At 37.0% G+C, this 16,765-nt stretch overlaps 1 protein-coding gene across 5 annotated transcripts in view; it reads left to right on the top strand.

Moving 5' to 3' along the window:
* The window catches only part of CNKSR2 (connector enhancer of kinase suppressor of Ras 2), a 220,812-nt gene that overhangs the window by 116,592 nt on the left and 87,455 nt on the right, over window positions 1-16,765 (top strand). For 3 of the 5 annotated variants that reach the window (XM_056329476.1, XM_056329478.1, XM_056329481.1), the window contains exons 9-11: window positions 2,180-2,326; window positions 11,907-12,040; window positions 15,803-16,014. In XM_056329476.1, coding sequence (XP_056185451.1) covers window positions 2,180-2,326; window positions 11,907-12,040; window positions 15,803-16,014 — 493 coding nt within the window. The remainder of the gene's footprint in view (window positions 1-2,179; window positions 2,327-11,906; window positions 12,041-15,802; window positions 16,015-16,765) is intronic. The other 2 variants (XM_056329480.1, XM_056329479.1) reach the window with 1 other exon arrangement.

Below are 16,765 nucleotides of genomic sequence, written 5' to 3'. Positions count from 1 at the left end.
TCATTTCTGCTGTAGATGTGTTATACAGATTTTTTTCCCCTTCTTAAATATGTTATGACAGAGGCATTTCCACCATCGCTGATGGGCTCGGCCTTCGCCAGTGGTGGGTCCATCTTGGAGCTGGCTGGCATTAGCTACATCAGATACGGGGGAAGCTTCTAGAAGCCGTCCCTGTAGCCCCTGCTGGCAGAACCTTGCCACACAAACCCAACAGAAGAGACATATCTTACCTGAACTGTAGGCCTTTAATTCCTTCTTTTGGGGTCGGAAATGAAACCTTGCATATGCCCATGGTGACATTATGGGACTGTGGGGAATATAGTGTTTCTAAGCAGTGGTAGAAGTCTCTTTTAAGTAGAAAAGCAGTGTTGTAAATAGCAAGGTGTTTTTTTATAAAATTGTAATATTAAGACACAAAGCTTGGACTTACAGAGGCTTACTTGGTTTGAATACTGTTGGAACAGAATGGAGACTTCATAGGGATGTGGAAATTGAGCTGAAGTCAATTAAGTTTCACTTTTATTCAAAGTATAGTAGTCATATGCCTAATATATTGGACTGAAAAGAATTATTCCAGCATGCTTGGAAGTCTTCTGTGGAAACTGGAAAATATTAATTAAAGATACATGTTGTCAACACCCTGTTTCTTTGTATACAATAATACTACTGTAGGAGTGCATCCTGGATATAATGAACTTTGCTGTGGTGAAAGCAGGAAAGGTAGGTTCACAGTGGCTGAGGAAGAGTGGTGAGGTTTGAACCATGTCTGTGTTTCAGGGTTGTTGGTAAACATTGGTGTTGGCTTAAGTGACATGCCCATATGGGAGTATCAGCTCTTAAAATAAGTGCTATTAAGCAAAGTGAGTTTTGGTGTAATAGAGAATAAGGTAAAAAATAAGTAGCAACAACCTATGTATAATTACCTTGCTTAAGCACTGGTAACAAATACACGTTTGTGTCATATTGCACTATACTGATGATAAAGAACATCTGCATTATTTTGTTCACATTGCCTCTTTGATTTTTTTCAAACACATTGACATGGTATAAAGTAACCGTTTTACAATGATGTTACCTTATAACTTTAAAGTTCTAGAGGTTTTTTGCAGTAAGATTTTTACTTCTCAGTTGGGTAATTTTCTTAACGTTGTTCTTGAAGGAAAGCAGGAAAATATTTGTAACTGATTCTTTAAACATCAGAAAAAATTGTTTGTTTAGGGGGAGAGAGAGAAAAAAAGGTGGAAAAGCTGTCAAGTTTACAGAAATAATCACTTTATAAATGTAGAGGCCAAGATTTTCAAGGGATGTATGATTCTGTGTATTGCCATTCTGGGTGCCAAACTTGAAATTCAGGGTTTGAATATCTTAGAGTTTCAAGATAGGCATTATTTAGCCGGAAAACCATTGTCGTGAGTTGTATGTTTTAATATTTAAAATATTTTTTTTTTCAAAAATGCAATCTAAATCATTCAGAAAATATTATCTTGCATTTATAAATAAAGGCTTGTTGCTTTCCATGTTAATAAAGTTCTTAATTTTAGAATATTTCAAAATGCTTTAATTCAATTAGGAAAATTTTACTTTGGGATAATACTCAAGTAGTAATGACTCCTCTGTCATTAATTTACTGTATTTGTTTCTGAAATCATCATGAAAGAAGTACTATTTTAAAAAAAGGCCTTGTGATTGTGATTTTACTTTTATAGCAGCATGAAGAGTAGATTTTCCTGAGCTGGTTTGTGCTTGCATAAGCTGCTAGGAGTAGAAGTAGTATGACTACATGTGGTTAGTGGACTTTAAATACTGTGGAGTACAGAATGCTCACTTTTTAATTGAACTGTCAATATGGTAGCCAGGGCTTTTTAACTTCCTAGTCTCTAAAGTCTATGTACCAGAGCTAATTTTGAAAACACTTTGTGCATTTACAGTAAAGTAACAGTAGTTTATTAATTCTAAAACCTGAAATGATGCATATCTATCTCAATGCATTATAATAATTATGTTAGTTGACGTGAATTTTATGCAGTAATTTATTTTTTACATTTCTAGAGTTAATCTCCTTTAAGATATATATATATACACTCCTATTATGTTATTTTACTAATATTATTTAAAAAGGGAACATGACATATTGAATACTGTACCTCAATTTTATTGTAATGATTTTACTGGTTACCAGGTGGGGTGGCAGTTGAAAAATTTGGTGAATGCACTACGAGAGGATCCGAGTGGTGTTATCTTAACTTTGAAAAAGCGACCTCAGAGCATGCTTACCTCAGCACCAGCTTTACTGAAAAATATGAGATGGAAGCCCCTTGCTCTGCAGGTAATGAAGCTTAATCATAAGTCATACACCATCATTTTAACTATAGATTATCTCAATGATGCTTTATTGTGCTTCATCTCAGCAGCATATGAATTTGCTCTTGTATACTTTGAAAAATTGTTTCTGAAATTATTTTTCTGCAGTTTGTTCTTATAGGCTCAATTGAAATTAAACCTGTTGGTAGAACTTTCCAAAGTTAAAAAGTAGTTGTCTCAGTGTTTTACAATGCAGAAAAATAGCCCCAGATAACTTTTCTAGCTAAGGGGAAACAAGTATACTTCAGAAACTGATAAATTTTAGTTTGACTTTTTGTTAAGCTCTCAGTGCAGTAAAACCTCAAAGAAAGAGGAAAGAAAGAGATCTTAAGTTCTCAGTTTGATCAATCATGGAGTTATAGAAAAATTTGTAAGGTGATTTTATTCAATAAACCACTTGACCATCAAAATGTGCTCCTGTAAATAGTTGTATTTGTGTCAAATTTGTCCTTGAGATTGAACCCTTGCACGTAAGGAGACATAAGGATGTCCAGCAAGGCCTTTAGTTTTAGTAAGCGTGCGATGTGCTGAAAACCATGGGATGGTTTCATTAAAGCTTTCGTGTTTCACGCTAGGATAAAATGTCACTGTGATGGATTACTCTAGGAAATAAAAATTATGTCCAGAGTGATGAAAACATGTAACCAACAGATGGAACTGACAAATAGTCTCTTTTTTCATTCTGTTCAGATAGAACAATATTTAGAAATTTATTTTCTTTTCATAAAGAATGCATTCTTTGGGACACTTTTATTATCATAACAAAGAGTCTAATTTAAAATTAAGTACATTTGAGAGACAAGAGAGTTCTGCAAAGTTCAAGCAAGAGGAGACTAAGATATGGAAATGCCACTGCCCAGTAGCTGTGGTCTTTGCCATTTTAAATATTAAGAGATTTATAAAAAGAACTAATGCCATGAAGAACTCCTTTCAAATGTATATATATATATAAATCATTTTGTAACAGTTAAATGCATTGTTGTCTTTGAAACTGAGTAAGTTTTTAAATGATAGAGATGTCTTGGTCTTTCAGATATAAAGAACTGACTAGACATGTGACAAAAAACTTGGAACCAAAAATATCTTAACTAGCGTCTGAACATAAAATTGCAAAACTGTATGCATGATATGAGTATATGAATGTCCATACTTGAAGGCTGTACTTTTATCCTAGCTTAAGTGAGGATATAAATACAGATGAAAAATGCTTTAAATGGGGTCAAATGCTTTCAGTCTCAATCCTCTTTGTGTGAGTTTGGTATTTCTTTGGGTGAATTGGGTCATTCTCCTAAATATTTGCTTCACTTTATAATTTTCCATTAGAATAATTACACTGCAGACCCCATAACAGAAGTTTCTAACATGGGCCATTGATGCAGACAGTAGCAAATAAGCAATTAGTTCAAGACAGACTACTCCAAAAGGGTGGGAAGAAATTGGACAGAAACCCATTTCCACCATTTAAACTAAGTCCAGTAGGAAAGTTAGGATTCCTGTGGTCCTTTTACAGTGAACGCAGTCATGAGCTGAAGTTCTGGGCCTGCTTGAAACTCCACACTCACTTCTAGAAGCAGAAAACCAGCCATCTTTCAGTGGGTTTTATTTGGCTCTGATTTACATCTCAGCATCCTTAGTTCAATACAGATACTAGGGTGTTATTTAACTGATCTAACCTTAGGTATCTGCTATGTACATATCTACGTGTCATTGAGGTGTTTCATTTTTACTCCCTTTAGCCAGCGGACATGCATAACACTTACTGGTTCGTTCACCTTGGCCTATTTTAGACTCATCTGCCTTAGGATGAGGTGAATTGGACCCTGTGCATGCCGCTTTCTCGCCATTTGATGATAAAGGGAGTCTGGACAGCTAGCTTGAATGCAGATTATCTGTATTAGATAAAATGAGACTGACCCTAGATAGAGGTTTTCTGTAATCTTAACAGGTTTGGGGAAGGGTGTGTGTGTAAATGAGAGTATTGGTTTTGGTGTGCGGTTGCGGTTTTTGCTGATAGCATAGAAAATATGAGTATTTTTAAGGCTAATATGAGTACAAATAGAGATACTGTTAGAGATATAATTCTGATATCACAATGATATTATTCTGATTTGATCCAACATGACACCAGAAAAAGGCCAGAACTTCATTTAACACTTACATGTGCAGTGTGCATATGTGTGTCCATTGTAATTTATGATTTTAGTGTGAGAAACAATAGTTTTCTTAAGTAGATTGAGTGTCGAAAAAGCTCCAAGGTGAAGACAAACATCAGAAGTGCATAATTTGGAGATTTCTGTTGTTAATTTATGCAGAACAGAGGAGAATTAGGATCTGTGAACTGGCTGCTGTAGGTTTTTTGGTTCTGCAAATGGAGTGAACAGAGATAAAATGTGGTGTCACGTCCAAATTAAATTGCAATGAGCAAGATGGGAAGGTGGAAATTTGCCCTAATGCAAGGAGGTTGACACAAACGCAGAGACTGAGTTTTTGTATGCACCCCACCAACGAATATGTTTAACAGCTGTTGCAGAGAATGTAGAAGGTAAATATTTCAGTGAATTAAATCAAGAGAGTCATTTGCATTGAGATTTACGCAGAGACAGTTTAATTGAGAGCCTTCGAAACTTAATTTTAGCGGAAAGTGAGTAATGTTGAGATATTATTGGCAAATTGCATTCTGCTTGTTTAGTCAATAATTGGAAGAACGTGACGTTTACAATTTGCAGCTACATGAAAAACTAGACTCAATGGAGAGATGCTAAGTATGCCCATAAGCTGGGAAAGTGGTAGATGACTCTTCCAGCTCAGGCAGTATGCAGGCACTAGTGTATCAAGCAGTTTGGTGTGTGAGTTACAGGGCATCCTGGTAATTAAATTATGCATTCTGAGAATTAAATTTTTAAGAGCTTGCTGTCCACTCTTTGTGATCTAGATTAGCCATATGCCAGCCAAATGTTCATGGTCTCCGAATGTGCAAAATGTTTTTAGATCATTCAGATACTAACTGGTTAGTGATTGGTATAAATACTTCTTAGAACGTTCAGTGGTTTACTTTGAACAGCTCTCCCTTCACATCGCAGTCTTGCAATAAATTATGAGTTTATTGCAGTCTACGTAATTATTGATTAATTCTTTGGGGATTTTTTTTCCTTTTAGCAGAAGTGTGGTATATTTGTTCTTTTCATAAATATTCTTATCCTTAGAATAAACATGAAAGGTCAAGGGAAAACAAGAAGAAAAAGAACTATGCACCCTGTGTAGCAGTCCTGAAACTGATACTGAGTGGCTTGATGTACAGTAAAATAACACAGTTAGCCTATGGCTTTACTATGCACCGTTACCTGATGAGTTTGTATTTACAAGTGAATTAATTCCAGCTCTAAGGTCAATCAGTACAGAAAGAAAAACATCCTTTTTTTTTTTTTTTTTTTTCCCTTGTGTCCTGATTAAAGGAAGTGCTGGGTTGGTGGGGGTTTTTTTTGTTTTCAGTCATTTGATGATTGTCTGTTTTAATATCCATCAGTATCCAAGTTCTTGCAGATAATCAAAGTTCTCCCTTGACGCATTCCGAAATCATGTCCAAAGTTATGAAGTCAAGGGATTTTTCAGGCTGTGTTTTTGCTTTTATAACATTTGAATTAGGCAGCTGTGACTTTGGGGAATTTTGTGGTTGCCTTTGCAATTTAAGGTGTTCATTAACATGGAATTGTACTATAAATACTAAGATGCTGTGCCTGCAAGACAAGTCTTGCTGAATTTGCCTTTCAGTTACTTTTCTGATACTCTGATCTGTTGTGTAAAAGCCTAGAATAATATTTCAGATTGTAATGTTTGTATTTCTGACTGCTACTGAATGTGTTGGACAAACCAATTAAGTTTAAACTTTTTTTTTTCCCCTTACTTGACATAGAGGTGGTTTAATTATCTTTGAACTCTCCAAATTTTTGTCTGGTTCAAATAAATGTCCTCTACTCTAGATTGTCTGTTTTATTTCTCCTTTCTGCTTTGTGTTATTTTGGGGAGGTTTCAAAGGGAGGCTCCCCAAAGTGCTGATTGAATAAGGGGGGAAGCTTCAACAGAGAAGATTCTCAGAGCATATGAAATCTTACATAAGTCGCTATCATCATGCTAGCAAGAAGCTAGCTACAAAGTCCTTTGCGTTCTGGAAGATGGTTTGTTAATTAGTCAAAAGAAACTGAACTTTGACTACAGTGCGGAAGACTCTTTATGCAGTTCCTTTATAATACAGAAAAGGAGTGATAGAGCAACATGTTGCCATGCTTTGTCTAATCTGGACTACACCTGCCAATACCAGTGAAAAGGCTCTTACTGGTATCAGTGAGGTTGGGGGCAGGTCCAGCTGCCAGCCACATTTTGTGTGTTGACTTGGAAACAAACTTTCTGACCCCTCTTAAACACTCTGTCACACTCATCATCAAGCTTGTTTAAATGTCAGCTTTTGTGTATTTAAAATAGTTCACTGTACTGTTTTGTATGTGATTAAATTGTACCATTATAAAATCACCAATAGCTCAGTATCTGTAGTTTTTTAAACAGACTTTATTTTGGATTACATATGCATCATATCTCCACTATGATATATTCAGCTTTTCAGACTCCTAACAAGCAACAGCAACAATAACAAGTCCTTGGTTTGAGACAAAATGCTACTTTTATTCTTTTTATTTAGTGTTTTTTGATTATATTGCCTCCTTCATTCATCTAGAGACAATGTTATATTGTTTTCATCACTTATGATAAGAATTAATGACCTTACACTTTTTAATCATTAAATTTGAATAAAGTACTAACTTGTTTGCTCTTCAGTTGCCTAGTTGTCTTTTAACTACGTGGGGACTGGGCTTTCTTTGCAGCACTATTAAAATGGATTCTGGCTGGGTTTTCCTACAGAGTATGAATTAGTTACAGTATGTCATTACTTCATGTCATGGTTGGTCTTATAAAAAGTTTATTTTATTAGAAACTTTCTGTTCAATAAATTGTCCTAACTTTGATCCAATATTAAATATATATTTAGCAGTAAAATCTGTTTACTGATGCAAATACTGTGTAAAGATATTACTACTTTAAATTTTCTATTGGTTTTGCTTATATTTTCAAAAATTGTATGTCTTTTTCTGGAGCAATCTTTCTCAAACTGTATATTGCAGCTTCCAAGAGAGTTAACAAAAGAGTCAGAGTTTTAAAAAACATTTAAAAGAATTTTACATAGTATATATTAAATATTAGTTATATTCATTGTTTAGAGAGAAAAAGCAACAATAATATGCTGACTTACTGGGGGCACCCTCTCACTTCCTTCAGGATTGGGGATGGCAAAAGCAGCAATAGGCCCTGGTAGTGAGAAGGAGGCAGGGACCACAGGAGAAGAGCTAACCAGGGACAGAGCAGCTTCTGGAGGAGAGGCGAGTTAAGTGTCTGTGTGCTGTGAGTCAGTACTTACAGGGACTTCTTATTTCCCTGCGTTAGAGAAACTGAGCTGCTGTAAGTAAAGACCATTGGTTATCTGTTCCCTGGCCAACTGACAATTTGGGAAAGGGTCCATAAAGACTGATGATCCTGAAGGAGGATGGTGCATCCAAAATGTTTGAGAAATAATACTCCAGAATGTATTGAAATAACAGATGTTGTGTTTGTCATTGTGGGCTGAGATTGATGCAGGGTCTTTTGTGGGACCTTCTTGAGGCTATTCCAGTTTTAATATGTAACTTCTAAACTTTCTTTGTCAGGCTATTCCTGTGGGTCAAGTATTTAAGATTTTGGACCTGAAAACTCGTTAGTTTTATTGCTGTTTCAGCAATCCCACATGCCCTGGCCAGCCTACCAAAAGGGACTGCAGGAGGAAAAAGTTCTAGTCCTTGGAAGAGAATTAACTCAATGATAACACTGATCTCCAAGACTGAGAGACTCGAAGACTGATCTAATTCAGAAATATTTGAATGGAATTGCATGTGTTCTTCTGTTCAGTGTGCCTGCATATGGTCCACTGAATGGCTGCCATTGAACTGGAAAGCTGCATGAGCCAATTTACTTGCAGGTGCACAAATTAACTCGAACTGAACAGTTGAGGTCTTTAAATTGCAATGCAAAATGCCATGTAGATGCAGCATACCTGCAGATCATGTTCTGAAGGCTCTTTTTTAACAAGGAGGGCCTGAAGAATTGTAATTCTTTATAAAATGAAAGCTGAACTCCTGCAGCACAAGGTGGTAGTTACAGCAGTGCTCTCAGTGTGTTAAGCTACTACCAGGAGGGAACATTTGAACGCTTTTACCATATACCAGTCTTACTGAGCTATTGATTTACTGGTGAAGTGGTGATAAATATATTTAAAAAAAAAAAAAAAAAAAAGAAAAAAAAAAGAAAAAAAGGTGGTGGCCTATTTTTAAATTGGGGGGGGTGGGTGTCTTTTTTTTTTTTTTTTTTTTTTCTAGTTACACAGCTTTTCTGTTTTTGTGAAAATAAGCTGGAGACTTGACTTTGGCAATGTGACCCAAATATGGAAAAGATATGAGACATATGAGACATCCTAGTATGTTTCGAGACAACCTACAGGATTGTGCTTCCACTTGTATTAGATTTTATTCCAATTTCTATCCCCTTGGAAGCTTCAGGTGCCCTGGGAAGGTGTACCCACATTGCCATCCCGTGAGATACCACAGTCATTCAGACTCACCAATTACACTGTAGTTTCACCTCTGAAAGTGTCTGACATGGGGACAGTTTGAGGGAAACCGTTTACCTTCAGGTAGCTGGATAGCTTGTGTTTTTCTGTGGTAGACTGAATACCATTTCTTTCTACTGTATTCACTGTTTTAACCACTTTGCCGAGCCAAAAGATGGACCAAAACAGGCATTTGTCAAAAACGTACAAACCCCACCTGATTTCCAGCATCTTCCAGCAAACTGTTCTGGAGGACAAAATGATCTGTATGTCTGGGCTGTGTATTAGCAGCGGCTAGTGAAGCGTGAAGTTACCCAATAGAATACTCAGGCTTCAGCAAAAACATTTTTTAAGAAATTAAGCCCATGTCATCAGTATTTAAATAATTAATCCCAGGTATTCCAGGCTGTAACACAAGGGAAATTCTTTACCTGTGTTGTCTAGCCCTCCAGCAGCTGGTCAGAACCACCAGAGGCTCATCAACCCATTGTAAGTCCAGATCGCTATTATGCTTGAGCATGATTTTTCTTACATGACAGAAACCATACACTCCTGTTGATTGCCACTGGTCCAGTCTCAAGGGCCCCCTTTCCTCTTCTCTACCTATTCATGCAAGTAAGGTAAAGGGCTGTCTTCTTCCTCAAAGTGAAGAGCAAATCCATCTTCCCAGCTTTTCTCAGTGTTCCTGCCAGTATGAGCCAACAACAGCCTAGGCTTAACAAGTGTAAACGTGGTCTAGATTACAAAATGCTTTTGTCTTATGATGAAAATTAATTCTACAAACTACTCAGCAAGCCACAAAGGGTACCTGTCATAGCAGTGCAAGTATCAGAAAGGAAATAACAAATGTCATATTAGTGAGCAGTTCAAGAAAGTCTATGGCTACAGTGTTACAGATAGAAATTTAAAGGATAAGATTTTTGTTTCTCTGAAAGGGAGGGGCGTTAGGTAGTTGGGTTTTTTTACCCAGCTTTGTTACCAACTTTATTGTTACTTATGCAGACTCTGTCTTCTTGTTTTTAGTGGTTGTAAAGTCTTTTACCTGTCTGGTTTTGTGTGTGTGTGTCTTTCTCCCTCTCTTCCTGTAAATACTGGCAGACTTTCATTGGCCTTGCTACAGAATACTCATGTTAACTCTAATGAGTTAGGAAAGAATTTAACAGTATCACTGTTTACAGGAGATGGTTTTCTAACATTCAAAAAGAGAAAACTTGTTTTAGTTTATAGCTGTGGCTCTAAAGGTGGACTTACAAAATTTTAACAAGAAAATTTTAAGCATACATTTTGTCATGTTTGAGATAAATTCTGAAACAGCTGTGTTTGTAAAACAAGGCAGTAACTGGTTAAAGGATAAGGTTTCCTAAGTGGCAGGCATTATTCTTACATACAGATTGAAAAAAAGTACACAGTGGTGGGGGCTTTGCTTGGTAAGCATAAATTGGAAAGGCTTATTGCTAGCTTTTGAAAGGCCAACATTTTGAAAAAGTTCCTGCTGTTGAACTCTTGGGGTTTTCTGCAGTATAGGCATAATAATACAGTGTCAAGATTAATAGCTAAAAAATAAGGACTTATTATTCTGAACAGGAATGCCCTGTTGGTCTGTCATGAAGTATTCTTAGTAATGCTGGCAGAAGGATCTTTCTACGCACCCGTTCAGTCAGTATTTAGAGCTTCTCAACTGTTAATACAATGTGAAACGTTTGTGTCCTCCAGTAGTTGTTTAAGTCAGAAGTTATAGGTATGATGAGCTCTCTTTAATCCCAATATTTCTTTCTTCAAGTTCACTTCCAAAAAGATGGAGGGGAAAGAACTCTTTCAAAGCAAAACTCAGTTTTTAATATCAGATTAATGTTAGGGTATACGAATATACTGTTGTACTTGCTGATTTGCTTTTTTTGCTTTTTATTCTGCTTGAGTTCAGCTGTCACACAAGCTGAGCAACATAAGGCTTTTGTTATTAGGCAGACGTTATTGAGTAGACTAAAGCAGTCAAAGTTTTCTTCTCATTTCAATTTTCTGTACCTGTATAGAGACTATTAGAAAATCTTAGTATAATTTCCAGCCTTACAGTGATACAATAAAGTCTTCAAATGGTTAGTCATTGTTTTGCTAGCCAAGATAATTAAGTTGAGGAAGAAAAAGGGGTGTCTAATTCGGGGCAGGGCGTGGGGGAAGACGTAATTAAGAGGAGGGATCCCATTTGGACTGAAATGACAACTAGAATGCATCATTATTCTGCAAGGAGTGTACAATTTCCTTCCCTCTGAGTAAACATTACTTTGTGAGGAGTGTGCCCAGGGGAGTGAAGAGTAATAGTAATCTCCATTTTATTCTATCTCATAGCACGTGTGCTCTGAGGACACAGTACCTGATTATACAGCATCTGCAGACATAAGCAGAAGGTTTTACAGTTCATTCTTAAGCTGTAGAGCAGATGGGGGAAGATGACATTCAGTTTAATGCTTACTTATGCACCTTTCACTGTAAACACTAGAATTTTTCTTGACTAATGTTAGTTTAATTAAGGAATTCACTGGATTCTGTATGTTATTTACTCATTAAGATTTCACCAGTGGTTCTACTGATTGCTGTTTTTATGGGAATTGGCAATAATCTTGCTGTGCAAAAGGGAAAAAGATGTAATCAGAGGAGTCAATTTTAAAAGCACAGTACATATCCATTTGTAGATCTGTCTCCTTAGCATGAGTGTTTTTTCAGTCAGTTTAAAACCACACAAAACATTAGAACTCTTAACTATTTCTTTAGCTTTCTGAACTATAGAATGTTTATAGCTTTTTCAGTTAAAACTGTATAATATATAAGGATAATAGTGATTATTTCTCTCTCTCTTTTGAACCAGCCTCTTATTCCTAGAAGTCCTACAAGCAGTGTTGCTACGCCATCCAGCACGATCAGCACACCTACAAAAAGAGACAGCTCTGCCCTTCAGGATCTCTACATACCCCCTCCTCCAACAGAACCTTATGTTCCAAGGTAAAAAAGACCATTTCTGGTACAATTCAATGTGAAAAATATTTGTAAAGTAACTGACTATTCTGTTCCTACCCATTTATCAGCCTGCCCTGCAGGATCAGGCTGATAATACTTCATTTTGCAGCTGAACTGATTATTAAGGGTAGATATGCTGAATCAGACCCACAATGATCTGAATCAGTGTCTTGTCTGCAAAATAGACAGTAGCCTTTAGAAAAGAAGGTTCAGTACCCTATTTTGTCAAATATGGGATAATCTGTTGTCCGTAACGGTCTCATCCTATTTCAGAAGAGGAAAAATTATCTGAACCCCTGAATGTATAACTAGGAAAAGAGTTCATATCTGTCCCCTTGCCTAATAGCCATGATGCAACAAGGGAGGCTGAGATAAAAATAAGAAACTTTCAACTTCAGCAAGAGCAGTTTTGTTCTGACATGGTGTTTTCTTTTTTAGATACATTTGATTTGATGATGTTAGAGCAAATTTTAGGATTGTGTGTTAGTTCTGCAGTGAATATTATAGTTCCCTGTAAATGTTTCTGCTACTCTGACCTGCCACCTGGAACAGGCATTTTCATCTCTCCCAGGTCTTCGGGCTTGTTGAGCCAGAAAAGCAGCAGCTCCTCCGTGCAGATTCATTACCCTATTGTCACACGACCTCAAGTGTTTCAGTCTAATTCCATGATGTACACAGATGTTGCTTTCCTAAAATTCTGCGAGAATTATAGCCTATAAATATATTGAAGTAGCTACCTAGAGGTCTAGAAATGTATTTAAGGGAAATCAGTATTTTTAAAGCTTCCATATTCTTAGACACAGGCTATCATATGTCCAAGCAATGTATTTTTAAATTACTTCTTGCTTTTAGTTAACTTTCTTGGAAAGGTCATAAGGGCAGCATGTCCTTTCTTATACCTGAGTTTCTTGTAGCTGAGTTTTTCTTAGACTTTATTATCAGTAACTCTTCTACCCAATTAATAAGATGTATGACCTGATAATGACAAGGCTTTCCTGGGGGTTATTCAAGAGTGAGATATATGGCAAATTAAATTGCCTAGGGGGGAGGAGAAGTTGTGATTCTATGATAAATTCTTACTCTTCAGAGATATGAAAAACCTCCCAGGGCAAAAGAGTGACTTTCCACTTCATGATTTAGGTGATGTCACAAGCCTTTCGTGAAGCCATAAGCTGAGTCCCATCTTCCTTCTTCATCCCTTCCTCGTCTGTTGATTTTTATTTCTTGGGAAAAAACTTGCAATTCTGTTTCAAATGTGACACATACAACACAGTTGAACTTGCTAGCACAATTTCTCTAGCATCTGTCTTAAAATGACAAAGAGACAAACAGAATACAGTCTAGTACACTAATTTATTTTCCTTCTAATTAAACAAAAACATTGTCAGTAGGGATTGAATATGTCTGTGAAAATATTTTGAGGATGTGGTTTTCAGAAAATCCACAGAAAAAATAAAGTATTTAATTCTGATTAACATTAAAAAGCTTCAAAAAGAAACCCCAACCAAAATAGTCTTAGTTTCTCTTTGAATGCCATAGTTATATGGTAAAGACCTGTTGCTCCTGAAACTATAATTTTACTATCTTAAAGAGGTAATGCCTTTATACTGTTACTGATTATGTTTACCACCACAAAGATACTTTTATTTGATAGGCAATGCATCCTTTCTTTTGAAGTATTTTTAGTGAATATTCACTGCTCAGCAGTTTGAGTTCTGCTGTAGAAATTGAGATCTTCAAAATGCATTTTGATTATTTATTAATATTATTTCTTAAATCATTATGATAATGCAGTAGTTTGGACAATTCTGATTAAATCTTATAATACCTATTAGTACAAGCGGTAATCTTAGAGAGAGATTAAGCTTTGTACATTCGAATTTTTTCATCAGCTTAATCCTAGTGGAGTATATTTCATTTTTCAAACCCATCACATAGCGTACAGTGTTTCTGAATAATCTGTTTTGGCATTTCATCAGGGTTTTTTTTGTCCATGATTAACTATATTTAAGCATGTCTTTATTTCAAGTATTATCAGACTGTTCAGCATCTGTTTTTCAGTTTGTTGTTGCCATTCCAAGGAAAAAACCCCAAACAAACTAACCCTCCTTTTGTTGCTGGAATAGAGTAAAAGGATGTAAATTGTAAAACCCTGAATTCATCCTGCCTTGGTGACAATACCCACAGATAGTACAGCTGCCAACATAACTGCATACGAATGGCATGAGAAGGAGGGACCAACACGTGCTGTGTGCTCGTTACTTACAAGTGCTGGTCGTAAGTTAGTGCCTGCTCAAATTGGTTGAATACCTTTGGGGGTGAGAACTGAAGCCCTCATCTCTAGAGGGCTGTGGCAAAGGATGTGGTGGCTCTGCACTTCTCTTTGTGCTCACAGTAAAGATCCCTCCAAATCAGGTTGTCCTCCTTATGGCAAGAGGCTTCCTTGTGCCAGCCCCTGATGATAGCTGCAGCACTAATTATTATCTGGCTGTTTTATGTCAGTCTCCATCATGTTACCTGCCAAGGTCCCCCAGCACTGTCACCACAGAAAGTCATTCCATGACTGGAGATGAACTCACAGCCATGGTGGGACTGCACCAGCCCCCCTCACTAACCCAACACCGTTCTTGCACTGGGAAGGCAGCCTGGCAAAGGGAGCATAGTGGTCAGTGAGGGTTTGTGGTGTGGTGCTGTCGCAGCCAAAGCAGGATGGCCCTTTCTCATCCTCCATGGCTGCCTGGATCCCATGAGGAGGCTTTGCTTCATCCTCAGATGGAGTCTGAGGGTGCCAAGGCAAGTATGGGTCAGCACGTTGGCCAGCTTGGAACTCGCATGGCAGTCCAGAGGGGTGGAAGTACTCCGACAATGGTGGGAGGGCCCAGCTTCTCTCTTGGCTGCCTCCCATGCATTTTGCTGCCCAGAAATTACTGTATGATGAGGTCTTTTGCAGCCATCTGTAGTCACAGTCCAACCAGGAGGTTTACTGTGCAAGGAGAAGGTTCTTACCCCAGGTACCACTTGCTTTCTTGTTTGATGCCTTTAAGTAGCTTGCATTTTCAGAGAGTGAGGTGGAGGTGTGGGGAAGGAAAAACCAATCATCTTGGTGATCTGTATACAAACTGCAAAGTGCGTGCCTCGTAATGCTTTGCTGTCCTGGGTTAGCAGCTCGTGATCAGGTGCTACACACCTTATTTGGTACTGCATGGATGTACCTATAGAACTTCTAGGCCTCAATTGATTGTGCAAGACTAGGTCAAATGTCAGTACATCATCAATCTCTGGTTCTTGCTTTGCGGTTAGCTTGTGAAGAACTAGATTGAATTTGTGCACGTTTGCCATATAGCTGTGTCTTAAAACTGCCTGATGTATTTAAAAATGCAAATAGAAAAAAAGTAAGGTCAATATTATTAGTACTGTGCCCTAAATCACAAAATTCTAGGTAGACTCCAAAAAAAAAGAAAAGAAGAGTAACTGCACATTAGCTTTATTTCTGTCATTCTTTTCAAGAGAAACTAGTAAGATGGATACAGTCTGTAAAATAATTGAATAAACAGAGATGTGTTAGATAACTGGCACATACATGCATACATATGTAGATATGATGTGTTATCTTGATGTTGGGCGACGGCATCCGTTTCCTGCTTGTATGAAATATTGACGTATTCCCATGTTTATTGAAATATTCACAGTAAACAAAAAATCGATGTCTTATCCCAGTGTATTAAAAACCTTTCCTGTTTACTAAAGGGATGAAAAGGGAAATCTCCCATGTGATGATGTTGGCAGACATATAGTGGGCAAGCCGGTTCATACAGGATCCGAATCTCCAAACTCATTTCTTGACCAGGAATATCGGAAACGCTTTAATGTGGTTGAAGAAGACGCAGTTTTATACTGCTATGAATACGAGAAAGGAAGAACAAGTGGTCCTGGAAGGAGAGAGAGCACACCAACATATGGTATGGCATTGATCTAATAAGGATAATCACCATTTGTTGATTTTAGGATTTTTGTGCATCTGCTGTTGTTTTTAAGCGTGAAAATATTTTGGCGGCCATTGGTTTTGCTAAGAATTCTGTACTACTTTAGTCCAATTTCAACCTAAGAGCTTCTGAGCAAGAAAGTAGTACTTATATACTATGATAGGGAGGGCAAGTCCAGTTTTATATTGAAGATCTTTGTGAATATAAATTCTATCATTTTGTTATTAGCTTAATTTTCCAGATTATGCTTCAGTATCGTTTTATAAAAAAAAAACCCAAAAAAACCCAAAACCAAACAACTGGCTGAAGCCCGCATTTTTTTACTAAAAATACAGGATGGAATTGTTCTCCCAGTATAAGGGCAAGACTTGCATAAGTTAAGGAATTCAGCATTACAAAAATTTACCCAGGTATAGTAGTTTTAAAGATCAAAATCACTTCAGATTTACCAAGAGATGACATGCTGCTTTTGTGCTGCACTACTCTCTAAACCTTTAATTTTCTTTAGTCCCAGGATTGAAATATGACTGATGATAGTATGCTTTTTTTGCAATACTGTATTAACCTCCTGTAACTTCCTATATGGGAACTGATGACTTCCTGTATATAGCAGTTCCTCTTTATTTGAGATTATGAGTTGTCTAAGAAAGAATTTTGCATGTAAATGCACACATGTAGTCATGCTACTTCCACATCTTGGATTTTGCCTTATTTAGGGTGAGAACTC

This window comes from Falco biarmicus, chromosome 2, assembly GCF_023638135.1.
Source record: "Falco biarmicus isolate bFalBia1 chromosome 2, bFalBia1.pri, whole genome shotgun sequence".
NCBI classification, from domain to species: Eukaryota; Metazoa; Chordata; class Aves; order Falconiformes; family Falconidae; genus Falco; species Falco biarmicus.
The sequence above is the reverse complement of the archived record's forward strand: the minus strand, read 5'-3'. Positions and strand labels throughout refer to the sequence as shown.